Here is a 27,179-nt window from a genome sequence, read left to right as displayed (position 1 = left end):
GCTCGCCTCGTCGGGAAATTGTTCGCGGTGCAGGAGAGAAGAGTCGTGATCGAAACCTTGACTCCCACGATTGTCACATAATTATGGTGGTGATGGTGATCATGACATGGGGTGATTGAAGCGTGATCGTCTCGTCTCCTTAATGGGCTTTGCTAGGATCGCAGACGCGATGCCCTATAACAGTTAAATGGCGACAGGGTTGTAGGATGATGGCTGCGGGCACGCCATATCGCCCATGTAAGATCGAAACAAATGTAACATCGATCATTACGATACAAGTTAGCGGTGACTAAAAGTAAAATGAAACACGAGATAGCTGGAATTGGACTTTAGTATAGCAACGATCAATTTGCCGTGGCCCTATAGTTGCAGATATAGACGACTTCGACGTTGGACACTGAGTACTGTTAGACTTTGCTAGCTTATGTCCAAAGGTAGTGAGACTGTGTCCCCTCGGGATAGCAACGGAATAAGTTGTCTGCCTACTACTGAACTTAAGGCTGCTTGATGGGCAGGTTTAGTTTCGAAACTACCCATAGATACACATCGTTTGTTTCGTGCTCGGAGGAGTCAGCCGTTTGAAACAGTGTTACTTAACTGACCGAACGTAACACTTGAAACATCTATAAGTTAATGAGAACGTAGCATTCAGAGCTATTTTCAATATGCGGAAGCGTCACAGAGAAACTGCGATATTTTTATGTGATCTTATTCTTTCTTCAGTGTCTTATTGTAATTTTAAGTTACCCTTTATAACTTTCGTTTATAAATCCCCTCTAGAAACAGCGCAATTTCGCACTGCGCGTTTGACTGGCTCATTAAGCTTTCTTAAAAGTCCTTTTAATATGGACAGTTTTTTTAGAAGCACTCACTAAACTTAGAATGCGACACATATACAAGCTCAGCGTGTGCGAAAAAACTGTCCCGGGATGTAAGTTAAAAATACTATTCGTGTTTATTCCATGCGCTCGATTATGTTCAACTTCCAACTGTGTTGAAAAGTTTGATCCGCCGTTGAAATGTTCATAAATTTCTATCCTTGTCGATGTTGGAATGGTCCACTGCGTTTGTACTATAGAAATATGAGGGGACACTGAAGCGCCTCGTGCCGAGATATCGAAAAATGTAAAATAGAATTCTGGTTACTCTAGATGACCATAATGCAATGTTGAGAAAATTTTATATCGCTATTTTCACTAGGCTCGTAAAGCCTGTAGCTAAATAGAGAGACGTATTACGGTCCTTCAGAGTGAATCAAAAGCGTCCAAGCCCGCTGTAGCCGTTGCAGTATTATTGTTCGCTCGTTACCATAAAAATCGTTCTATATCGAAACGAATAGAATACAAATATGTAAACCCAGATTGACTTCAAGGCTAAGCTTCTATTTTAATATGAACGTATAAGTCACTCACCATGACGAGATAGCTTTACTGCATGCCCCAACACTTATACTTCAAAGTCCTTAGAAATGACTGTTGTATAAACAGGACAAGCAGAAAAAGAGTATGGCAAATTGGATTCATCTTCAATCATTTTGGTACCGCAATGACATCGTGTGTGTTACGATCACATCAGACATTTTGCCATTTTCCGACGCTACAACGGCCGTAGCACCTTCTCTGAACAATCTTAGCCCCTTCAAATTCTTAATCCATGAGACCCACTGATGAGATTTCCCAATTGCATTTGTTAGCTTTCCTAGTTTCACGCGCATTTTTAAGCGAAACACTGCTACTCTACGCTGTCCCTAGGAGGGTCTGCTATTCCAACAAGGCACAGTAATAATTCACTAGGTGAATCAGTAGAAACCGACATAGAACGTCGGTGGACATAAACTTCTATGACTGGATTTCCGTCTCCGTTTCGCGACGGCTGTCTGACTCGTTCGCGCGTTAGTGCTTGACGTCACGCTTGCTGGCGGTGGTCGAGGTTGGGCGCTGTACCAATGTGCACAGGCTGCACCTGTGCACAAGTTTCCTCTGCCTTTATTATATAAGGATACATTGTGATATATCTATGATGACTGTCGACAGAAAAACGTCAAGTTGAATAGAACCTAGCATTTTAGCCCGTATTTCGTGATTGTTTCGACATAGCTGAAGGCTCTGGGATGGACTGACGATTCTAGGTTATGACGAATTTATCTCATGCACTGAAATGTTACACACGCGATGGTGACGGCATGACAATATGGTACAACGAAATGATACTTCCAATGATAGAGGATTCTTTGTCTGTATTTGTGATAACGTCTCATGCATTCGATAGAATATGAAGAGTTTTTTTAACTGGTATATCGTAGGCAAAACAGTTTACTACACGCTTTCCAACAGACCGCGACGAGACACGAATAGGTGGATTTATTTTTATAGGGCATAACGAATTTAACGTAAACTGAAAGTTCTTCGGTATAATAATACTGCAGGTGTTATGGGTGCACTTTAGGCTTAATCAGTAAATTTTACCAGTAATCGTGTTGCAGTTCATTCTATTGAGGCTCAAATGTCACCTCGACTTAAAAGCTATCATGAACTAAGCAGGCCATTGATCTCGCTGCAGGACTTGTCATCATCTGCAGTAGTTGTGAGATTTACACGTCGAACTTTTTTTAGGTCCTCAGGTGAGGAAAATCAGAGTGTTATTGAGATGATTTGAATAAAGCGCCACCCGCAGTTTATACACCACACGAATTGTCGGAAGCAAGTCTTCAAAAACAAGATGAAAAGAAATGCAACCAATAAAAAGATCGCAAAGAGCAGCGAAAAGTACATTTTTATGAGAAGTCCCATTGAGTCTGTATGTAGATATTTAGTACGGTCTAACCCCACGTCCAATCTTTTCAACGAAGGGTGCCGCGAGCAAGGAACAAATAAACCTTAGACTAGTACGTACATAAGCCGTTAATTAATATCTTGTGCAAAATAGGAATGGTGAAAAGCCTAAACTTTTCAATTACTCCTCTTTGTAACCGGAACATGCAGAACAGCCGCAGAGCTCAATGGTATACTTACAGAGACCGCGCAGCTTTTGGATTTCGACTTTAAAATGGAGCGGCATCTGACTCCATCTCACTGTGTGGGATATACCACACCGTTTTGTGCGCGTCCACCCTCCCTAACTGGCCACAACTGTCATTAGTCATCATTTAGCATTGTAATAATGAAATTGCACTAAAATCATATAACATGCCTGTAGTGTACACACGTGCACCAGTTGCAAACTCGACGAAGTTTACAGCCCTCTACATGCACCTATACGATCTTGGTGCCACAGCTCCGGCTGTTATCTTGCTCATGTAATCTTAAAATCACTCAGAAGCGACTGCATGAGTCACGGTCCAGTTTCCGCTGTGCGCGATGCATACATCACCTAAAGACCCTTGAAACTGTCATACAATACACTTTTTCAGCGTCCTTCAAGGTGGAATGTATCTCCTCCAAATGGAGTTGCCCAATTCCAGACTACTATTGCAAAATAAGAACAGGAAATAAACTTATTTTAATTTTTTATATAATATATAAGGCAACAACGTTTCAACAACGATTGAGTACGCCTCTGAACACGGTTGTCAGCAGTAGGGAATGTGTTTTCAAAACTACAATGTCTATGCACTATAGTGAACACTCCAATACTCGTTTCCGAGTAAAAGTTACTGTAAATTCATAGATGGTTGCAATGACGGCAATATTGCTCATCCACGCAACGGCTGCCAACAGAGTCATTTAGGCATCGACTATCACATCGTCTGTATCCGGTTCTCAGCGTGTTAAGGAAGGGAAGTTACACCGAGGTAATGATGTTCAATAGATTCCCGTTGAATCTGTGATGCAGCTTCTTTGACTGACTGATGTCACGCGTATATAGGCGATCGGTTGATTATCTATCCCTCATGGTTTTGATCTGAAAGCAATAAGACGAAGGAAAAGATACGACGGGGAAGGATGATCACGAGGACGTCACAAGGCCTAATGCCGCTCACCCATCCTGTGCACATCGCAGAGACTCAGAATTGTTTGCAGGGAATGAGTGCTCTGCTTAGTTACCAGAATAGAAGGAAGATTGCATATTGCTCCGGATTATTAACTTACTCCGTCTTTCTCTTTAAGGCTGGCGGAAGGAACAGACTGCGCCATTAAATTGCTGTTAAAGCTAATCCTGTTACTCCTCTTAAACTATTATTGATTTCATTAGATGCGTGTATAGCAAAAATTTGACTGCCTGGGAAAACTGGCGCGTATATAGTAGTAAATATCGGAATGAAACAGCTTCGTATGCCTGTGGCTTCTATGACTACTTCACGCAGAAATTTATGTAGGCTGGCGAACTCGTAGTGTCGACATAAGCGGGCTAGCACTATTAAATCAAAACCTTTATACTCCCTACATATGCGACAGGGTTCACGATATTTGAAGTGGTCGGTTCCCATGCTTATATTGAAGTGGGGTGCCCCCCCACGTCTTCTTGCATTAGAGAAGCGTTCGGGTCCGATAATTTTCCTTTTGTATTGCACTACTTTTTTTGTTCTTGTTCAAAATCTACCTTAGCGAAACCAGCAGTACAGGAAGGCAACACTATTCATGCGGCGTGATTTGACGTGCGCTATATAAAGCAGTAAACAGTAGAATGCACGAAGCTATAAATTAGCTAGCAACAACATTTAGGATAGGACTCTGAAGGCTCGCGTTATGATGTAAAGGTTGTTTTGAATCCTTTCTTACCTTCCCTTAATCCGCCAACCTATATATGACAACTTTAAAACAAACAGCTGGGAAAACTGTTTGCAAGTTGCCGCAAAGCTCTACCTAATAATATTCTTTTACGCCCCAGCGCTCGCAAAAAGCACCCCTATAAATTTGCGAACAGCTCTAAACTTCAAGCAAGCGACGACTTTTGCCGTGCACCAAACGGTCCGTCCCCAAGGAGCCCTAGTTCCGCCCTTATATATGCACATCCCGTAGTAACACCATGCAACTTGGTCGCACATATGCTTACATATGTGCGAGCAAGTTGCAAGCATCTAGCTACCGGGCAGTTCAGCGTTGACTGCGTCAACGCTGAACTGCCCGGTAGCTAGATGGGGAGCGTACACATCGAAATGTTCCATGCCATCTGTTGAAATTTCGGTCTATCATTCGAATACCAGCGGGAACGCTTGGTGACGGCTTTGCCTTGTAGGCCTGCTAAGATGAGCCGAGCTAGCGAGAATCTCACTTGTTGCTTCGGCAATCTTTCCTTAGTGCTTCAGTTCGACTGCTTGTGGACGCGTTGTCGTGGCTGGCAATATAGGAGCGTGGTGGTGCTAAGGCCGTTGCCGTTGTCTTCGGATCGTCTTTTACCAGTAGGCTTTCAAATGTCCTTATGCCTTCTTGACCTGTCCGTTACTCTTCATCGAGCGCTAACGACTTAGCAAAGTTCAGTAGATCAAGAACAGAAACCCAAAAAATTCTGTGCAATGACTGTCAGCGATGGATCTGTCTTACGAAACAATTCGCGCAGATATTTTAGTTGTAGAAGTGAATATACTAAACTGAATCGCAGGAAAAAAAATGAATGACAACTGTCGATAAGATCGCCCATACGAAAGTTTATCGCCGGATCAAACAGCAACATAATCTTTTTAGCGGATTACAGGTGTAAGAACGTGATTCAGCACCTAACCTCACTACATTCCCACAATGTATTGATCTGAAACAAATTTGATGGTTTTTCTAGAGTCGGTTAGCAGAGGCATACAATAAGGTAGACTGTCAAAATTATTGTATAAAAGATTTGGAAAAATGAACAAGAATGAGACCTAACGGTGTTCTAACAGGATCATTATTGTTAGGTTGCACGCTAGTTAGCGAAGCACTTTGTATTATTGTCCACCTCCATCTGGGCACAGTAAACCCGGTACATAGCACGCCGTAATCCTCTATACAGATACTGCGACCGCATCATTGGCAATTTACTCCAGTAGAAATCTAGGAGCATCCAACGTAGCTCTCCTACATTCGACACCAAACGTAAGTGATGAAAAAAATCAACCTGTACTTAGGGTGCTTCGAAGCGACTCGTCCCCACGTCACAAGTTGTTATTGTTTATCTCATGTTCTATATATATTTTTCCACGAGACCAACAACAGATTTTGTAGTTGTTCCTCGTCTCTTTGAAGCCAACGTGTCCATGTGCGTATCCACATGAATACATAAACAGACGCGCCTACAAACACGCATCTGTCCATGAGTATAAAACACAGGCGCCAGCCCAGGCTCCGCAGGACAGAAACTCGTCAGTTAGGATGTTCAAAGAAACAGCAAAAAAAAACGACGCAGCTAAGAACAAAAAGAGGGCAAAAAGAAATTCTAAAAAAAAGGACGAGTCGTACATATCTTGACGGCTGCAGTCTTCTACTCTATAACAGTTCGAACAGAAATAGCTCGCCAGTTATCTGCCTGTCCAGCCACTGTATCAAAGGCGCAGGACCTGCATCGTCTACGCAGCGGGAGCCTACGCCAGACAACCTCCCCCTCTCTCGATGCGGTAGGCAACTAAAATGAAGAAAAAAGGAAAGAAGATCTGAGCGGAGAAAACTACATCGATTCGAAGAGCAAAGCTTGAAACAGCGCACGACATGCAGAAGAGCACAGGTAGCACAACGGCTATAGGGACTTCGTCTCCGAAGAACGCTTAAGTGGTTCGCTGGTGTGTCGAGGTCATAACTGCATTGTGGAACAAATAGAAAGCTGTTAGCGAATATATGCTATGCAAACGAACGTTGTGATTGCTCAAAGAAGGATGTGCTAATACCTTTAAGTGTGTGCGTGTGTTTGTCTTTTTTATGAATTGTCGTAGGTGTTGATTTGATAAGAATGTAAAGATTAAATGGGGAAAGCAATGTAAAATACGCATGATCAAAACGTGGGTTTAGTAGTCAGTTGATTTCTGAATATACACCATTAATAGGAAAAATTAACCACTGAATGCTTTGGATGGAAATATGGCACATTCGTGTCCACCAGAAGCTAATCTTCCAGAAGGAAACGCAGGCATCGAAGTCTGTCCATACTACAATATTGTTTTACATTAGGACCTTCGTTTCGGCCGCAGTTGCAGTTGTTCTGTGCAAGAGTCCATTAGAAACAAGTAGCTGCTAGAGTCAAATTTATCTCGGAATAGCATTGGTCCTAAAGTTTTGGTTTGTGAAAACTCCAGTGCGGCCCGGTTGCGCTAGTCCTTCACAAGTCTATGTACACAGATTCAGCAATATGTCGATCACAAGCAACGTCCGCGGGTTGGCCGAGTCCGTTGTTAGCTATAATAATCTGATAGGATCAAGGGATTACGCGTGTTTTTATTGGAATAAAATCCAATTTATAAGGGATACATTTTTCGAACTTCTTTATATACGCGGTGTTGTGGTAATATTTATATGACCCGCAATGCGCAGAAGATCAATTTTAGCTGACGGATAACCTAGAGTCTAAAGGACATTTCAGTCAAAGGGTTCATCAAGTTCCTGGGTAGGCTGTCAGTTATAGGACCTTGTGTAGAATTTTTTTTGTTTTTTCTGATATCAGTATTTACCTGCTTAACATTCCTAGCATTCGAGTTGTACTATGCATTCACTTAAGGTCGATGTGCCAAGATGTTCTGTCCGCTCCCAAAGAATTGCAGCTACAGACTAAACGCCTCAAAGCCAGGAACTTGAAAGCCATGGGTTTCCGACATCAAAAAGCTCGCTACTCCAAATCTCGTGTTGGCGATTCAGCTAGATTAAACGTTAGCTTCATACGAAGGCAGCTTATTTCCTTTGTTTACGTTTTAATTGGCCTGCTAGCTGAACGTTCTCAGAGATACGACAGTTCAGAGCAAGTCAAATCCAATCAAAATAGCCCAATATTTGTGTTTAATAGATCAGTCATTTCATTATGCAATTATTAATGGACAAGTTTCAACGAAACTCTTTCATACGCTTTTTTTCTACGCAGCCGACTACTTATCGACTATTACAGCCGTTTCGACAAAACAACCTTTGCTACAGCTTTCCAAAAGAAGCTTGTACAATCATCGACCAGTCGGTCTCAACATGACAGACCGCGTCTGCTAGGAGTGTTCATGATATGGGATAGCTCTATCCTTCAGACTTCTCTGGGTCTTTGAACCTAGAGCGTCTCGCCAGCCGATCACCCCTTCCCTGGTCAGTTGGAATCGTTGAAACCAGCCTTATTGGCCGGCTATGAGACTTCCCGCTGACTGATCGGGGGTGGTCCATACGGCCGTCAAACGGATAGAGAGACAATGAATAGCCGTCGTCCCTTCGATTCCCATCTGATCATAATATAATGGTATAAGGGTATGTAAACTGCTCTTACGAGAACGATATGGCGTTGATGATCTTCGACTATGAGGTTGCCTGTTTGTTTGGCTGATTCCGTTTGTGTTAGCATAGGACCATACGTTTGGTAATCATCGTTTGCCGTATATGTTGGTAGACGCCAATATCTATCCAAAAGTCACCACCCGGGGAAGAATTTGCGTTCATATTAGGATAGAGAGGGAAAAAGAGCATGCGCGAAAAGGAGGAAGGACTCGGCTAGTTCTGCAAGTAGGCCTGTTATAGCTGGTTGTCTTTGAGGTATGTCCGTTAGCCATCTGTCTCGGGTTGTTGGTGCTGCTACTTCTGCTAACGACAGCGGCTTGTACGCTTGTGCGTTTCAATGGGTCCACTGAAACAGTACAACGTGACATGATGTTAGGCAGCAACGCCTGTACAAATAGATATCTGGTAGTGTTTCACTGTCTGGTCCGTTCCATCCATGAAAACAATGACATCGCGCAATTCGTTGGAGTACCAACGCCGCCTCCTCGCATGGACTACGGCCATCGGCTGTTTGCTGTGTCGTGTTGATGGTCGATATCACCCCGTCGATATAAACTTCTGTCGATGATACTAACGTGAATGGAGCCGAATAGCAGGCGCATCGAGGACAACATAAGGTTCATGTGAGGCTTAGGCTATTTGCCAGTATCAAACGCATTATAATTCGTTTCGAATCAGCACAGCCATAGAACGGAAAAGAGCTAGCTAATCGAACGCGATAGAAAAGACTATACATAACGAGAGCGTACATGTTGTCAAAAAGAAAAGTCGGTCGAAAGGGACATTTCAATAAATATTTGTGCATTTTTTACAGAAATAGTATAAAGGAAGTCGGATTTCGCCGTATGTCGTACCCTATCGCGCGTGCATTTGTTTATGTGAATTGACAGGAGCCATTCAAAGCTGCCATATTGTGTGTTAAATATTACGGATAGGTTTTTAGTGGTACAAGAGAACGACGAAGATCGCAGGCAGTAAAGAGAGATGAAGATGACGGCGTTCGAAGGCCATTGCAACGTCTCGCAGTAAACCATCTTCCACCAGCTTGACAACAGCGCCACGTACCGAGGGAACCACAGCCCGCTTGTCTGTCAGGGCTGAGTACCTCAAAAGCTGTTATAATTTGCAGCATCAATTAGCTCTACGCTCGTCCCAATATATGCTGGCCGAATCTTCGTCATGCTCATCCATCCCCATAACTAATAAACGTCAGACGCATTTAAGCCGTCAGCACACCGTTCGTATCATTATCATGTCACATATCAGTTCTCTGCCTGCATCTGGGTCATCGCTAATGTTCCCGTAACAGACGGCAGTCAGACGATAAACGCAGCTACTGATGAGGCGAGTGACCATAGACAAGCATCATTGCATCTTCAATGCAAGCAGCAATTCCTATGACATTAATCGTTAGTAGCGATAGCTAGGACGATAGTTTAAGCCAGACAAGCCCTTCTGCACGTTGCCCATGCGAAATTGACTGGCCTAGGCTATTTGGCGAAGTGATCCATTTTACCTGGTCTACGTAGCGGTAACGATTGCGATGACTCACACAAGACAATCGAGCGGCGGCAGCGACTTCGGAGACGAGATGAGTTAAGGAGTGGCCATATTCATGAACAACTTTAGTGCCCTGTATGCGTATTGGGCACGTAGGGAACTTTTAGAGAACGGTTAGTTGGAACGGGACGCCCTATTTTAAGTGTATTTGGGCTAGCATTCCATATCATAATAGAGATTCAACCACTTGTACGTGGTGTAGTAAGACGCTCTCTGTCAATGACTAGAATAAGTTGTACATATGCTCTGAGCAAAACCACGTTACCGTTTCACCATGTAGTTGGCTTTCGTAGTCATCATTGACTACGAAAGCCAACTTAGCTACACTGGCAGCTATAGTCTGCTTTGTGCGTTTATGTATGTATTTACAGCGTGCCTCCGTCTTTCACCTATGAGTGGATCAAGTCTTTGAGCAAGCCGTTTTACTATCGTGCACTATAACAGGAACATAGGATATTCTATTTTTCATAATTGCCATCACTGCAGGCCGAGTTGAACAATGCTCGGTGCTTCTGTGGTAGGTATCTAACGGTACTTTGCTGCTGTTGCTGCCATTTCTGCGGCGAACTATATATGACAGCAAGAAACTGACGAAACACGATGATCGTAGCCAACGATGATGCAGAAATCGGCTCAAATGCCCTCAAAGAAGGGACATGGCTTGTACAGTGCATTATATCATTCTGGTTAGGAGACGTTGTACTCACAGAGCGTCGTACTCTCGTGGAGGAGACTAAGTCTGTTTGGAGGCACCCCGCTTCCCAATATATCTAGCGGGGTATGGCTAATCGCATCGGTCGACAATCTAGTAAACGGCATATAATGGAATAGTAGACATTGGCATGGCAACAGACAGCAATCTGACGCGGTGGTTTGCTTTATGTGACACGATCGGCTGTCGCTGGGTTCCGTTCGTGCACACCACGCACAGAGGTCCTTTGCCGCCAGGAGCTGACCGAGACGGGCGTACGGAGTATTTACGAGCGTGTAGACTGTTTCTCGTATCATGTCGGAGACCATTGTCGCGTGAACGCCACCGAATCAACGAATCTGGCGGACCAGACTGTTATCAGCGACTTAGCAGAGACTTGAGTCTTGCTCCAAGTTGATTAGCGTAAGCACCGAAAATATGGGCGCATAATACGGCGTGACGACGCGGTGAGTGACTGAAGAGGCCGGCCTGGTGTAAGCACATTATTGGATCACTGCCATCATTGTTGTTGAGCTCCTGATGAACTCGAATGCGTCCAAGAGCACAGACGGGAAAATGGACCCACCAAGGCACATTCCCCTCTATTAGCTACTCCAGATCAGCTCGGCCGGCGGTTACCACTGAATCGGTGCTAGCATAGCTACCTATCGTAATTAACGGTGCTGTGGCATCAATATCGCGGGTGGCAGCACGCGGTGTATAGTGTTTCCTATTACGCCCAAGCGCTACCAGCGTGTCGACACTTACGCATCCTTTTTATTGTACTAATATCCGCAATGAACAATACTTAGTTAACGCTATATAGTTATACCATAGCTACTATTTAGTTACGAGGTTTTGGACATACATATCCTATTTAGGACCTGCCCACTGAGAACAACATAGGCGACGCTTCTTAGTGGCGTCGAGCGTTTTTACTGCGTTAGGAATTAATTTACGTATATATATATATATATAGATATATATATAATTTAATTTACTGACCCTAAAATGACGCTCTGAAATGTATATAGTACGATGATAAAAAAGGGCAGACGCCGGCGTTCAGCGTTCACTGTCGTCTGATTTCAACAGTCGATGATACACATACGCACACACGTATGTGCATATATAGATTGAGTAATCACTTTCAAGCTGGTTATTCCACAGTGATTTCATTTATTTGGCTTAAGTTAGGAATAGCGTCATTGAGGGTTCTTCAGGGTAGTTGTTTCAATTTGTGTCCTGATAACTGCTCCGACTATCTCAATTACTAAAGAAGTTCATGTCGTCAGAATCCAATAAAGCTATGAATCTAAGTTTCGCATCTTGAAATAAATAAGTGTGTTTGGAACTGACAGTAGGGGTCATCGGCGTGTCATGAAATGCTGACAGGGTTGTCAACATTTATTGTTAGATGTGTTACAGTAGATATTAACGACAGGAAGTTTACTTATCAGGAAGTTTAAAGTTTAGTGACCAAGATCTTCCGTTTCCAAACCATGGCTCTATAATATGAATGAAACACTTAAATCCGTTATGAATTGTTTACGATACGGATATATCTCTATTGGAAGTGTCCTTCTTGGCAATCATGTTTATTCAGCATAATCATCATTGACCACAATTACAATTTCAGTTTGGAACCTAAAGCACCCACTAATCATTTTCGTTATGTTCCTTCCTTTATCCACAAATAACTTTTTTTAATGATAACTATCCATCAAACGATATTGGTAGGTGTAAACTCGTTAATGTATCGCTAAAATACGCCACATATAAAAAAATTCCAGCGCGATTAAATTGTGAGTTGATAGCAGGCTGGAAGTCCCAAAGGCGCAGGGGCTCAAAAGGGCCGGGGAGCCTGAAAAACACGAAAAAAAAATCAACAAGGCTAACCGCTAAAGCCTATCTGGAGGACTTAATCGACAACTGATATTCTCCTTTTCATGGCACTTCATCTCTGGTTTAAAAATGCAGGTCGATTAATAATGGCTTTTTGAGCGATTTTGCTAAATCTATAAACTTATCAAATTTATATTTTATCGAAACTCTTCGTTTTTGGCTCATAGACGTGAGATTTTCATCTCAGATTTTTCAAAGGCCACATGAAAACAAGCAATAATGCCAAATAGCAAAAAAAAAAAAAAGCTTTAATCTTGGTTGGGTTTCGGCCAGTGCTAATAAATTGGGTAACAGCTTATCGTCGGTCAAAAACCAAAAAATGACAAGCCGTTTTTTTACTATGACGTGTTTATTGTTTGATTCTATAAAGAACGGGCTTACTTGAAGTATCAACAATAGCGGATCAGCGCATGCGCGCTACTCCAAGCAACCCGCCAAAATCTATTCGAATTTGAATACCCGACCGTGTATACATATAAAGCTTGTGTATCGATTAATGAATTCCATTCGGAGCAGCAGTCAAGACAAGACACTTCTCCTACGAACTTCATCAATAAAAATCAGAACAGCGGTTCGTTTCAGTTGAGCTCTTCCTAGTTTCTGATTGTACCCGATTTCTGGCGGAAGTTGGTTTTTCTTAGGAAACAAGTACCCTTTATGCCAAAAACGAATAGCACAAGCCTATGACTTGTTGTCACTCGGACTTTCTTGTCTGCCACTATCATGTAATGGCGAAACACTACCCAGTTATCAGTCACCGGCAGCACATCGATATGGTATATATGTGCCTTGCCCTAGCAACCTTGGCCTACATAATGCGCCGTTTACCTGCCCACCCTAGCCGTCCAGATTATCTTAATTTTCCCGCTGGTTGCGTAATTCATAAGGAAAGACGAGCTGGATTCAAACTATTTCTTCTATCCGCCCTCCTTCCTGTTGGTTGCTCTGTTTATTTCGCACCATTAAAGCCCTGCATAACCACTCGACTACAGCTACTAGAAAAAAATTCCCTGTTGGTCCGCGACTTCCATTCAATTTAGTAATTGGTGCATAACCTTGGCCGAGTTCCTCGCACTTCATCGACGCTCAGCCACAGGCCAAAGAAAGATTAGAATAACATGAAGAAAAATTTTGCGGTGTCCTGATTGGAACCTTCATTTTATTAGATTCCATAATACATACTACTGGTTAGAGGTCCAGAATGTGATACAAGTCGCAGATATTGAACGTGAACGCGCCGAATTCATGGGAATCCACATAGCATAATCACTGAGTGAAGTAAGCGGGATTGATAAGGGAAGATGGGTGATGACGATACAATTAAGCCAGTCGTTATTGCACATTTTACAGTTCCCGCTTCCGCATTCGTTGCACTCTCGATAATGTTTTTCCGCTTCGCAAAGCTCGCTTCGCTTTAGGGAATACCTTCATAGCAACTGTAATAGATGGGGTGAAAACTACTAAGGAATTAAGGATCGAGTCATCGCCGAAGGTCTGGTAAGCGGCGTTGTAAATGTAGGCCGAATTCACCGGACCAAATGACTTTATCGAGGCCGGGAATGGTATGGCAGTAGAAAAGGAAACGGTCTTCGTTTATGAGTAAAATAATGGGGGGCCGAACAAAATGTTGTGTAATTCGAATTATTGAGCTGCGATGCTTTTACCGGAAAACGATATAAATAAATCGACAAAGAGTAAAAGCACGAACAGGAAGGTGCTGGAGAACAGTGGTGGTCGAACGGATTAGAACGAGTCAAAGTAATACAATCATTACTACTAAGTAACACTACGTCAATTTTTCCTCGCACGAAAATCGTCTGCATAAAGGGGGGGGGGGAGGGTACAGCACAGGCCTTCGGATTTGACTCTTGGATCCTTATGCGCTGTTTTAGTTCTATAAGTATGATTCTAGGCCATCTTCAAGTACCCGCTTTCTGACAATACATTCTCTTATGGTATACCTGATCGCGTCGTATGGGCGTATCATCGACGTTACTTTCTATAATAATAACGGTAAACGACCAAATCGCTTTCACTTTGCCCTATCGCGGCAACCATGCAGGCCTATAGATAGGCGAAACTAATACACCAAGCAATATTTTCGAGTCATATACAACATGTTCTACGCCTAACGCAAAATAAAGCAACCAATACATCGAAGAGTTCCTGTCGGCATAAGTATTCGTCCAGTAACAGATACGTTCGGTATGTACGCACCAATCTCTGTATACTTAGTAGTTTGTCCGCAGCGTCGCATCAACAGCAACAGCCGCAACAACAACGACATTATCGGTAACTTCACAGTCAATCTCCTCGTCCACCCGTCGATTTACGGCTCCTACGACCATGTTACAATACGCTATGCGCCTAGTGGACTGGATCCACTTGGAGATGAAGTCGGTCACGAGGTCTCTCTCCAGGTCTTTAGCAATCGACGGCTTCTATGTCAGTAGTGCGGACGTAGTGATGGCATCGACCTCGGCATCAACAGAGCCGGCGCGAACTGTCAGAAGTGCCGGCCGTCGTAGACCGAAGGCTACAACCAAGCCCGACTACAGCTTTGAGGCAGCCAACACGATCAAGCTGATGAGCGAAGAACTGCCGTTGCTCGAACGTTAATCCATCCACGTTCTCTGTTGTTGACTGCTACGGTACGTGAAGTACAGAACTACCGCCACAGGGGGGCAATTAGGCCTCGCGTCTATTACTTTCGCTGCTGTCGCTGCTGTATCTAAAGCCATGGCTAATGTCCCGCTTCTGATCCTGATGCAGCAGCGGCCGCAATTTTCGCTGTTGGTTTGCTGCAAGTGAGTAGACTGACTTGACGTTGGCGACGCTGATGGAGACGGCGCGCGTTCCGGCAACAGTCGCGACGGCTCTGTTTGACGCTTTCAGTTCTCGGTTCAGTTCACCCCACATTAGCTCGCTAGTCGCCGTTTCTTTGTTCGGTGGTCGAGACACGAGACTTCGATGAAGGTCAGGCGAAGCTACAAAAGAAAAAGTTGGAGAAACATAAGATTAAGGGTAAAGAAGCAACAACGTTCCGGTGCAGACGCACAAAAAGAAAACAGGGCAGGCCGAACACGTTTGCCCCAACTGCCGTCGACGCTATTTACGTCGTCTTTACCGTCAAGCGTCTCGGTTCAGCGACTCCGTCGACCAAGAATGGCGAAACCCGAACAGCCAACACCGAGCCGTCGCAACGTCAATCGAGGCGAAACTGCTGCCGCCAACTATTCGAATAATGGTCCACCGACGTAGACAAGCCTGCCAAACGATGGCAGAAACAAACGAGAAAAACAGCGGTTTGCTGCGACTAATGATGAAAGTCACTAGCAGGACCTTTTGTCCAGCAGAGGCAGCTCAAGGCAGTAGCCGTGGCGAAACAAAAACACAACCAAAATGCTTGCCGCGCGAGATGTACAGTTGTTGTGTGTGTATCTGTATGTGCTTTTGTTGTTGCAGTTTGCTGTTGGTATTTTGCCGCGTCTGCCGGCGATGCAGCCAGCGAAGCGCCATCCGTTGTACGGCTTGCTTCACTGGTTGATTGTTGACACAGTCCCTCTCTAGCAGAGACAAGAACAACCCACGTTGGTTATTTGGGTCAGCTGGTGGGCGGGTTTGCCGCTAATGCTCCAGCGGCAGTAGTCGAGTCTCTTGGGGACGCTTTGCCCTAAAAAAAAAAATCGAGACAGCAGCCCCGGCAGAAGCGCCATCGGCAGCGGTGGCCCCGGAGGAAAGTTCTTTTTGAATAAGAAGAACAACGAGTCCAGATGAAAGTGTCGTGGGAACGATGGCCGATAGAGACCCAGTAACCGAATGGGTCGAAGTACGAAAATGGGTCGAAGTAGGTATTTAAAGGAAGGGGGAGGGAGACATGAAGAGCAGCGATGGTAGGAGAATTCGATGATTCGGGGTTTGTCGCTTTTCGTAATTCGTTATTTGTTACTTCGAAGAAAACAAATATAGCAGTTTAGGCTGGCAAATGGGTTAAAAACTATATTAAATTATAAGGGACAGTTACAGACGTCAATGTAGTCAACTGAGTTTCGTTCCTAGGGTTTAGCTAAGGTAAAATGTAAGCTACTATGATGCATTTGACAAAGCTGTACAAATACATTTTGGCTATTGCCTTCTATCCTTTTCATATAATACTTGCCTTGCGGATTCGCATCATTCTTCTGGCGATCTATGCAAGTTTAACCGTATGCCAGAGTTAACATCGTTATTGCTGAACTTCCACTCTGTAATAACTACTTTCCCGGTTATCATTTCATCTGCCCTCGGTTATATCATTATAGGATTTACGAACCAGTTTTCTATGGGAGATTGCAGGTTTCAATGATCTCTAGTCAGTAGCTCTCGTTTGTCCACGCATGAGCGGCTAAACTCTTTAGTTTCATATTCAATATGCGAACGATTTTTCGTGCTCAACACGTCAGCAACAACCTTTAACTACCTGTTTATACATCTTGGCCATACCCTTTTGTCATGTTAGTTAAATGGCGTCTCTCTGACCCTCAGTAGCTGTTCTTGGTGAAATTATCGTTATGTTTGTTGCTAATATTATTATTATTATTATTTTTGTTGTCATCGTCGTCGTCTTCTTTTCCATTGTGGCTGTGGTTGTAGCTGTTCTCATTTCTATATTATCTTCAGACTGCTCTGACCCTCGGCCGGATTCTGTTCAAGTTCCTTGTTGACTGACGAAAGCCGGCCGACGGCCCTTGGATGCCGATGAGGATCGATGATTTCTTTAGTCGTTTCGTTTGGCCGACCAGGTGTTCATTCGATAGCAACTCTCCTCGACGCCCTCCATTCGCTGTTTGGTGTTGGCCGTACGACATAGGTGAGATTGACCGAAGACCTGAAACGACTAAAATCTAAACGATAACTGAGTTTAAGCCAGAACCAGAAGCGTCGGTCACCTAAGAACGTCCTGGCCGTTTGGATCGCTTTTTTCCCTGCTCGACTGAGTTGAAGAGACCGACGGTGCGAGAGGAAGGCCAAAGAAGGATGGCCCGAATCGCAGAGAAGTGTCCCGGAATAGCGGTTCCGCAACAAAGCGACTAGTAGCCAAGCCCGTGAATATATCTGTAGATGCTGTAGGGACGAACGGACCGGAGGAACCTATGTTGTCCTGGCTGGCCCTAGCTCAATGTTCTAAATGTATGTGTTTGAGGTTCAACAGCGACCAAAGCCAACTGCACGCCAGGCCGATCCAAACTTACCTACCTGCTTGGCAGCATCGCTAACGTCACCTTTTTCTTTATATTCGAGCTTCGGGCTTTCGGGCTTTAGATTTAGCATCGACAGACAGAAGCGAACAACGATGAAGATCTTAGTCTCTAGCTTCTCGTTCCATCAGTTCATTCACCGGTCGTCGAGAAGGGTCTACAGCCACGATGTGATCGTTGCCTACCGTTGCGGATGCGTCGGCCCAACTCGAGGTGGGAGACTTAGACGCAGTAACGACCGACAACTAAGGCACAGGGTCTAGGACATCTGTTCTATTGGATTCAAATAAGCGATCTAGCTGGGTTAAGTAAAGGCCGACTAAATCTTAAACCACTGCTACTGCTATTCACTGTGGAATCGTCAACGACGATCAGACATGCTCCTTCCGTTTCATAGAGGTTTTCATGTGTACGTAGGTCCCATCACTTCGGAACGCTTTCGTTGATTGCTTCTGCCGCCGCTGCTGTTTTTGCTGGCGTGGCGATCGCCACCACCGATGGCTGTACTGGTTGAACGCACCAGTCGTGCTGGGCCGGCGGCTGAACCCGGTCGCGAACGAATCATCCACCGCAAAGAACTAAATCTTCAGACCGGCAGCAGCAGCAGCAATAGGTCTGGCTGGTCCTGGCTCAGACGCGGCATTACTGGTGACTTGGCTGCTTCGAGGTGGATGATGCATTTGCCGGTTCTGTCTTGGTTCTGAGCGTATGTGTGGATGCTGCCACAGATATATGTTAAGGGGAGAGGGCGGGGAAAGCCATGGGGTTCTAGTGACTGTGTAGATTCACAGAATCTACATGAGCAGCGGTGACCAGACTTGACCAGATTCGTCTGGTAGACAAGACGCCTTCTCTCTGGGGTAGTGGGGGTACAGAAGGAGGTTTTAACCGCCGGGCATTAGACGAGGGGCCAGCCTATCAGGGGCTTTGACTGGACGACCTAAAACTGGCGGACGACGCTCAACCCAAACTAGCAGACAGTGTGCCACCGAAACACTGGAGAGCAGCGACCTTTGTTGGGCATTCGATGTGCTCTACTCTCGGGGGCAGTTTTCTCAGTTTGCAAGTCGCACAATACTTACGAGACACACACAGATTCAGAGACCGACAGATACACAGAGGCAAAGTTATAGGCTAAAGGAACAGTAATGAACGGAGGTGTTTCTGGAGGGTTCAGAGCTGTTTCGTTTGTTAGGTCGTCAAAAAAAGGAATATGAATACGACGCGCATCCAGCTTAGGTTCAACATAAGAATTGCTGACGATCCACTTGCCTATAGACTGGATGTTGTTACCTGCTACTGCCTCCTTGAATTTAGACCTTGTCTTGATCGTCGCGAACGCGGCATTTGCAGTCGGCTACAACCAGATGTGACAGGTTAGGTTGAAGGCCGTGCAACGTTTGCTAGGTATACGCATATTCGTCGCGACCTCGTCAGTAGATGACAAGCCATGCAGGGTTGGTGCGATGCTTGAACCCTTAGCTACAGAGATTTAATGCATGCACAGGTTCGTGGAGATGACCACCTGCCAAAGTTTGATTGGTTAAATGTACACACACGAAGTATGGATATAAAGACAGGTCGAATCAGGAATCACCCGTCGAAATTCTACTCTGTAGGTGCTCTGCTGAGCTTTTAGATCCAAGGAAGAATTTCAGTCCCTCACGGGAACAAACTATGGTCTGCCAATACTACTAACAACATCAAATACTTGAATCGATACTTTCAGTTCGCATTATCACATGTAGAGCCTTTTTATTTTAGGTCAGCAATTACCGGCAAGAACAGGATATACAAAGAACTAGATCCAAAGTGATATGTTGCTTAACGTTATCGTTAAGATTGTTTTTTTTTTTTTATCTCAATCCAATACATGTGTACATTCAAAGCGTGCATGGTATAATGTTAGTAATTATTCTATATAGCCAGCTGACATATGTTTCGTGTTTCACATTAATGAATAATATATGTTTGTTGTTGTTGTAGAAAAAAACAGCATCTGTTTTTCACGGGACAAGTTTTCTTGGCCACTTTCGTGCTGCCATGTTACCTTTTCGTTGTTGCCGTCCAGTTGCCGGGACCGAATCGTGACCTCACGAAACTAGGTAGAAATTGCTGTTTGATAGAGACGCTCTGTTCTGTCCACGAGTTTGGTATGTTTCCGTGTACCTGCCGGTCCAGGTGAATACAATACGATATAAAATTAAGGCTGCACGGTCTGTACGGAGGGGATTCGGCTCACAGCGCAAGGTCCTACGGAGACGAGGTAAACGTTCTGAAATAGGCACACGATCTTGATACGAATCGTGCTGAGAACAAACGCAGTACCTCGCACCACCAGAACAGCTATTTTAATTGTGTAACGATGGTCCACGGCGAATCGATAGAGTGAAATTAATCTATTTGGCCGAATAAAGCACTCGTTTTGCCTAAATAATCCTAAATAAATCCTAAATAAAGTATCCTATACAGTTCGTCAGTGGATTCTTGTAGACAGGATCATGTGATAATGCTGATATATCTTACAGAACACTACCTAGGTATTTAACGTCAAATCGAATACTGGAATGACGTTGGGTCCTATTTGATAGTTACACTGAACTAGGGGTATCTACTAGTTTGGGCTTAAAGTGTAGCAATTTAATTTGATTACACTAGCAATTCTAGACATTTGATCCTGAACGCACAAATTCCGCCTGGAACGTCTTTAAAGGCTTTTAGTTTATTTTAGGGAAGCAGGGTTTGAAAATGGTGGATGCACATCCGTCATTGGCTGCCAACGATGCCGCCAACTGTGAGACCCATGAACAAACCAAATCTGAATTACCCATCAACACCCCAGGGTCGAAACTGAGTTACTATTATTTACATGGAACGTGTCTTTGAAGTCTACTTAGATGAAATTACCTTATTAAGCTTGTACGCTTACAAGCATACCAGAAAAATCTACAATTGTTGAGCTTGAAGTCGAAGTAGTATACTAACAAAATTGCTTTTACGCAAAATCTTTACTTCTATAAGTATATGTGTTTTTTTTGTACAAGCAAAGCCAACACCTAATAATCCTTCCGCTTAAATGGATCGACATCACCCAATGTTGATATGATTCAAGCAATACAAATTTTAAAGGTTATCTTATTGAATTACTATTGAACTGACTCTCACCCTTTCTAATTCAGTTAAGCATCTTTTCAGACATGACAAGGTTCCCGATGTAACCACTGACGGCACTCACGAGTACCAGATGTATCATGCATGACGCCTGTTCACTGCGCGTCCCGCAGGCCCATGACCAAATCGAAATCCAGATCCAAATACCGAACCACGAGACCAGCCATAACGACCATAGCAGCATCAATATTCATAATAATAATAATAATATTATTGCAAACTCGAACGACCTCGGAAACGAAAATCCGGACGAGCAGATTAAAGTCTTGGAACCTCTTATCGCCGTTGCCTCGCTAAGCGGTAAAGAACGAGAAAGAGCACATTCGAGAAATGTTTTAGTATGTCCATTTACTACGCAACAATTAGGTATCGTCGAATGGTTTTGGTCATGTAATAAACTAAAGCGAGCATAAAAAAACTCAGAAAATTCTTTACGATGAACTATCCCTTTTTCGAAGATTTGTAGGGGACAGATGCTATAATTTTTGGAGGCTATCTTTATTTTTCTTTGTTATTTTCTCTAGTCAGTTTTCACTAAATTTTGACGAAAATCTCCTGATTGCTCTTCGGGTTACTAATAACATCGCGAATATTATATTTCTTCTCTACGGGAATTTCAGGCGTGGAGTGGCGAGACTACTTGTGCAGTTGTCCGGCAAAGGGCTGTGGCTTGACATTCGCTAGCGAGCCACTTTTGCAAGAGCATATGCTTACAGCGCACGATCAAATGATGCCACCCGATTATCAGGGCCTGGTAGGGCCAGGACCTCCAGGGCATCAAGGACTCGATGAGCCTGCAAATCATGATGGGGTCTACCCGGTAAGGTTGAAATGTTTTATCATTTTTTGTGGGAGTTGATTATTATGCTTTTGGTTTAGAAAAAATTAACAATTTTAATTTAAGAAGTTAACATTTTAAATTATACGTGCATGTCAATATAATATATAATAAATTCGAAACCCAATAGAGTATATTTTATAAATATCAGGAAAGGTTTCGGCTTTTTTTTTTAACTATTAACTGTTACTTAATTTTCTTTGATCTATAGCAAGAAACTGAACATAAAGGGAACAGAATCGCTGAATTTCAACGTTCTGTTCGACTCGACTCAGTAATCAACCAATACATAATGTCAATGACCTTAACAAGTACAAAGGAATAATTATGGCTAAAGTAAATTACACCCGCACAAGCTTCTACAAAACATCGAGATTCGTCAGAATCGATCCGTCGACTACCCCCTGATACGCATTGCGTCTAATGCTCCTCTTGTGCTGAGGTCTCTGTCCCTAAATAAACGAGATGAAGCTCTTTTAGCGCCGAGTCAGCCACCGAGCTACAAATTCGGTTGTTCAGTTCTTGAAGAACTACGCAGCGAAGCCTTGGCGATTCGTCTAGGTTAGCCATTAGCGTTACTAGGCGAACCCAGCTAGTTTAATGCTTAGCCACCGCTCGAAAGGTAACAGGAGCAACGGACAACACAGAATACGCTGCGTTGTTCTTAAATGGAAGTTCGGAATGTTAGGCGATTTTTGGTGCCTAGACGCGTTCGACTTTGACTGATGATAGTTTGATCGATAAATGTAATTTGTGTCAGCCATAAAGGCAGTCTAACGAATTGCACGCTATAGCGTTTCCTGGAGGAACATTTGTGGGCAATCACTAGCGTAATCACTAAGCGTAGTAGCGTTTCTATTTTTACATATTGTATACTGATACGGCAGTTAGGATATACAAAGCTGTTTCTTAATACAACGAGTGCGTACTCTGCAAATGATTAGAGAAGATAAGCAAACCCCCTGCGGAAATAAGCCACATCTAGATTAAAATTAGAAAATACTTTTAAAACTTGTTTTGTTTAATCACGTATGTTATAAGCTAAGAGGATGCGAAAAACATTTCAGGCGTTTTCTTTTATCGAATAATAACTTTATTTTAAATACTATCAAATATCAGTCGCCCTTTAAATTACATACTTAAATCATTCGTGTTCCCTGCCGTTGTCACAAAGTGGAAAACGGCTGTTTTATTACCCGCAAGTACCGTCGCAAGAAGGTAGTTAAAAAATTAAGTGTCATCTTGCAAGAACGTAATCAGAGTTAGGCACTGACTACCAGTTATACGGAAACTTCCGTAAATCTGCTTCGCAAAATAAAACGATAAAAGCTAAGAAATTTTAAAAGATTGTTGTAGGTATCTCAACAAGACACGTTAAGGGAAAACTTTACAAACTTCAATCAATGCTGCTACGATGCGTTATCGCGCAGCCATTCAGCAAACTCGCATGTCACTGCCGACAAGAACGTTGCTGAATCTAAGACTTTGCGATCTTAGTTTAAAAATTCTCTTGCTTGCATAAAAGTTCGCGCCACAAACGGATATGGCGACCTACGACATTCAGTTACCACCTTACCGATACTTACGTCTATAATTATGTAGCTCAATGAAGAGTTTTGCTTCTTTTTTAGATGTTTTATAGAAAAACCGAGAAAGTAAGGAACTTTTCATAGTTGTATAGTATGACCGGATGCAAACTATTAACGATGCCTACATGCATGCTTCCTACCAGGCATGTTTCCTTCAAAGAGACACATGGTTTTGATTAAAACCAAATACTCATGTTATTACCAATTTATTATGTCTATAATATGGATCTTCGAAGTTCTAATCACACGTAGCGTTTACCGTATAAGGTAATTGAATGGTCATCGTTCTATTCGATGCTTTCTCAACAGTGCCCACTCTGTGATTCCACCTTCGATTCAAAGGACCTTCTGGAGGAGCACATTGACTCCCATCAACAGGATCGAGGAATACTCGAATGCGACTTCTGTGGTGTGGAGTTCCTATCACGACTCGAACTGACAAAGCATATGGCATTACACGCCCAGGAATCGCAGGGCGATCCCCAGTGTCAACTCTGTGGGAAGTTTTTCGCTAGCCGTGACGAGGCCATTTTACATCTGAAGGTGCATTCGACACCGGGCTCACCTGGTAGCCGAATCATGAAGCGTGAGTGAATACTGTGTACTTATTAGTAATATGCCGCATAATAATTACTAATTTAGCCAATCATGATACGTCATTCAACTCCGCCCACTGACATTTTTTAATAGTATAAGTAAGCTAACATTTTTTTTCATGAGTATATTATCGTGTTTTTCCATTTGCAGAACGCAAATTCAAATGTGAACGCTGTGACCGGTCATTTTTTACGCGTAAAGATGTCAAACGCCACATGGTTGTCCATACGGGCCAAAGGAATTTTGTCTGTCAATACTGTCCGCAAAAGTTTGGTCGTAAAGACCATCTCGTGCGGCACACGAAGAAAACCCACACGAACGGGACGACTGGAGGCGGCAATAATAACAATAATAATAATAACAACAACAACAACCCAAGTGCCACGAACAACAACACGATCTCAGTGAGTAGCGGCCTCGTATCAAGCAATCAGGGAGCACTCCAATCGAACGTTGTGGGCAACGGCAGCGGGAGCCAGGCCCTTGTGCCAAACTCATCTGTTCCCTTATCTGATCCCGGTGTGAGCTCGACGACCGGGCTACTTCCACCCGAACCTGCCCCGCCCCAAAGTCCACTTCTTGGACCATCCATGTCGAGCCAACAGCAAGTGATAATGCAGTCATCAGGTCATTCACACCCCCACTCATCCGCTCCCCCGGGCACCCCTGGAACCCCAGTTCTGGTTAAGGCAGAAGGATCCGGCCAACAGCAGCAACAACAATTGGCGTTCAGCTATAGTGAGCTATCACCTGCGCAGGTCGCCGGAACTGCGGCTCAATTCCAGCTCGATGAAGTGGTTGCCATCCCTCAACCGCCCCAATTGCTTACACCTCTGGCTGCATCGACTTCGACGATCAGCAACAGTCATCATCAACTTGTAGTGAACTCCCCTCCATCGGTGACCGTCCTCCCGGCGGGTGCTGGCCTTGGCGGCTTAAACGGCGCAGGTGGCCTTAACGTCAACTTGAATGTCAGCGTTCTTCAATCGGGAAAGGACCCACTCGTATCACATCCCTCGTGGCCTGCAACTTCCTCAGCGACGCCTGCGGCCTATCTTTCACCATCATTTAGCTCGTACTTTGTTGACGATGAAAACCGCAATGCGGTGCCTTTGACCCTAAAAGGAGGCGACCCTTTGCCGTCAATGGCGACGCTCACATCTTTGCCATCCTCATCGACGAATGCAATTACAACTAATGCGGGTTTGCCCAGTATGACATCAGATTTCCATCCGAGTTCCACATCCAATAATTCATATTTTACGCTCATGCCGATTATCTCACAGAATCCGCCTGTTGGAATCGGCGTTGGAGTTGGAAATTACTATAGCGTTGGGCCAAGTTCTGGTGGAGGCCAGGGGGGACTTTCACCCCTGTCTCCGACATCACCTCAGACGACAACCCCGTTAACTCCACCGCTAGCCGACGGCCTTGGCTCACCTTTGCCCCACTTTAGTCAAGCCTTTCAATAAGTGCTACCCGATGACACTCTAATCGAAAGATCCGTACCGATATCCGTGTTTCCATGAAAGTGAATAGGTGAATGGTATTTTAGTACACCAACCCCTCAAAGAGGAAATTCACCTCAGCCAAAAACAAAGAAGTTGAGAGTTGTCAAAGTTTATCGGCATTGATTCTAACGATCGGTATTATGAAGCGCCTTTGATACAGTAAGCCGAGTAGGACGTACATAGACTTCAGACAGCATTATTGTTCATATTGTTTAGTACCAGTGCCTTACGATTCATGAGATCCTGAAAATGCAAAGGCGACAGCCCACTGCGTCTTCCGGTTTTCTTTATAAGACTATCGAGCAACAACAGGAGCAAACTGTTCGATAGTCTATGAAACGTTGGCAGTCTGTAGCCCCTGTAAGATCACAAAAAGATGTCTCTCCGAGGCTTCGAATTCGCTAATATCTTGTATGATCTAATCCTACAAATCATAATTAGAAAAAAAAAACTATTGAGACATTGCACTCTAGTAAGAGCGTGCAAGGACTGACAGTCGACAGCAACATGTCGGCGAGGAGAAAGCCTCTACGAATACATATATACAACGTAACCTATTTCGACTGAACTGATTAGACAACTTTGCCTCCGTACAACTCACTGACAAAACCAATTTTGAAGACGAAGCCGTCAGTAACCAGGCATGCCGATATACATACTGTACAGCTACTATATAAAATGTTACATTTATAGAATTGACCTACCTGAATACCATCTACCTCATTTAGAAAGCAATGGGCTCAATATTAGCTCCAGAGACACCTCACCTTAGAAAGTGAACTTTGACAACGGTGAAACGAAGTACCAAACCTCGGAGGTATAGTTTAAATATTATAGGCTATAACTGGGGTGTTAGCAGAGCAAAGTGCAAACAGTACCTGATCTCATTTAGCAGAACGGCACTAGTCGACGTATACGCAAAGAAATATACAGAGAAATACATAGGTAAACAACTATACAAACAATCGTACGAAGGGTACGTAATTCATTTATCGGAATTGGTCATTATCTCGGACAGAGAGAGGAGATACGGGACAGTACAATATAGCTTGATTGGTCAAGTCATTTGGTAATGTTGATGGTCGTTAAAGTCAATTGTTGAATCATAATTCTCATTAAACTGAAAGGTGTGTTCTTTGACGTTGAAGATTTTCCCCATTAACTACCTAAATCTAACGTGGTTAGTTATTTTACCACACTTGTTGCTGGTGGCTTTGTTACCCAACTATGACATAGGTCATACATGAGTTTATGAGATAATTGAGTTCGTTCATGCAATGAACGATAGAATTTGTTGTGGCAGATCTACAAAATTAGGGTCCAAAAAATTCAGAGTTTAACTCTGACCAGATGCAAACTTTGTTTACCTTGAAATTGTGGAAGGTGAAACAAACCACTTGACAAAATCCCACTACTTTCTCAAAAAGCATTAGACTCTATTGTTTGATCGGGATTGAACTATAAATGTTCCATGTACTGGTTCACCATTGTTAGTTGATTATGATGCGAGTACCATAATGATCGAAGGCGGCCCCTTTGACTTTAAAATGTTCAAACTGCACCTATTAGTTCAAAAAACGTTTGTGCAACAACAAAAGAAGATGCTGCCCCAATCTCGGGCTATAAATATACGGCATGTTAGCGAAAGATCTCCGATGAAGCTATGCTAGTTGACGTCACTTGTACAAATAGCACTTTACACAATACTTTGCGTATA

The 27,179-nt window shown here is 43.6% G+C and overlaps 1 protein-coding gene and 1 long non-coding RNA gene across 3 annotated transcripts; one reads left to right on the top strand and one right to left on the bottom strand.

The window, feature by feature from the left end:
* Positions 1 to 13,648: 13,648 nt before the first annotated feature.
* Positions 13,649 to 21,010, bottom strand: LOC111272904 (uncharacterized). Its single transcript, XR_002687777.2, has 3 exons — positions 20,922 to 21,010; positions 19,807 to 19,925; positions 13,649 to 15,506 (listed from the first exon to the last, which is right to left on the bottom strand). It is a non-coding gene; the product is annotated as an uncharacterized LOC111272904 (long non-coding RNA).
* LOC111272903 (uncharacterized) lies at positions 21,008 to 27,168 on the top strand. Of its 2 annotated transcripts, none has more exons than XM_022854563.2 (4): positions 21,008 to 21,227; positions 21,548 to 21,747; positions 23,697 to 23,940; positions 24,102 to 27,168. In XM_022854563.2, the coding sequence occupies exons 1-4, from the start codon at positions 21,008 to 21,010 to the stop codon at positions 25,421 to 25,423; spliced, it is 1,986 nt and encodes a 661-aa protein (XP_022710298.1). In that variant the 3' UTR covers positions 25,424 to 27,168. The 2 variants fall into 2 exon arrangements, with proteins under 2 accessions (XP_022710298.1, XP_022710297.1); XM_022854562.2 differs by having other exon boundaries at positions 23,664 to 23,940.
* Positions 27,169 to 27,179: the final 11 nt, after the last annotated feature.

The sequence above is a fragment of the Varroa jacobsoni genome, unplaced genomic scaffold (genome assembly GCF_002532875.2).
Source record: "Varroa jacobsoni isolate VJ856 unplaced genomic scaffold, vjacob_1.0 contig03778, whole genome shotgun sequence".
In the NCBI taxonomy this organism is placed as follows: domain Eukaryota; kingdom Metazoa; phylum Arthropoda; class Arachnida; order Mesostigmata; family Varroidae; genus Varroa; species Varroa jacobsoni.
This window is presented reverse-complemented; position numbering and strand designations above follow the sequence as displayed.

What these genes read in the sequence shown, in the direction of transcription:
- LOC111272903 (XM_022854562.2), top strand. Translation starts at nt 21,008, where the DNA reads ATGCATGACGCCTGTTCACTGCGCGTCCCGCAGGCCCATGACCAAATC. An exon ending in CGCCGTTGCCTCGCTAAGCG is followed by an intron (nt 21,228 to 21,547) that starts GTAAAGAACGAG and finishes CGGGAATTTCAG; the next exon opens with GCGTGGAGTGGCGAGACTAC. An exon ending in ATCATGATGGGGTCTACCCG is followed by an intron (nt 21,748 to 23,663) that starts GTAAGGTTGAAA and finishes CTTTCTCAACAG; the next exon opens with TGCCCACTCTGTGATTCCAC.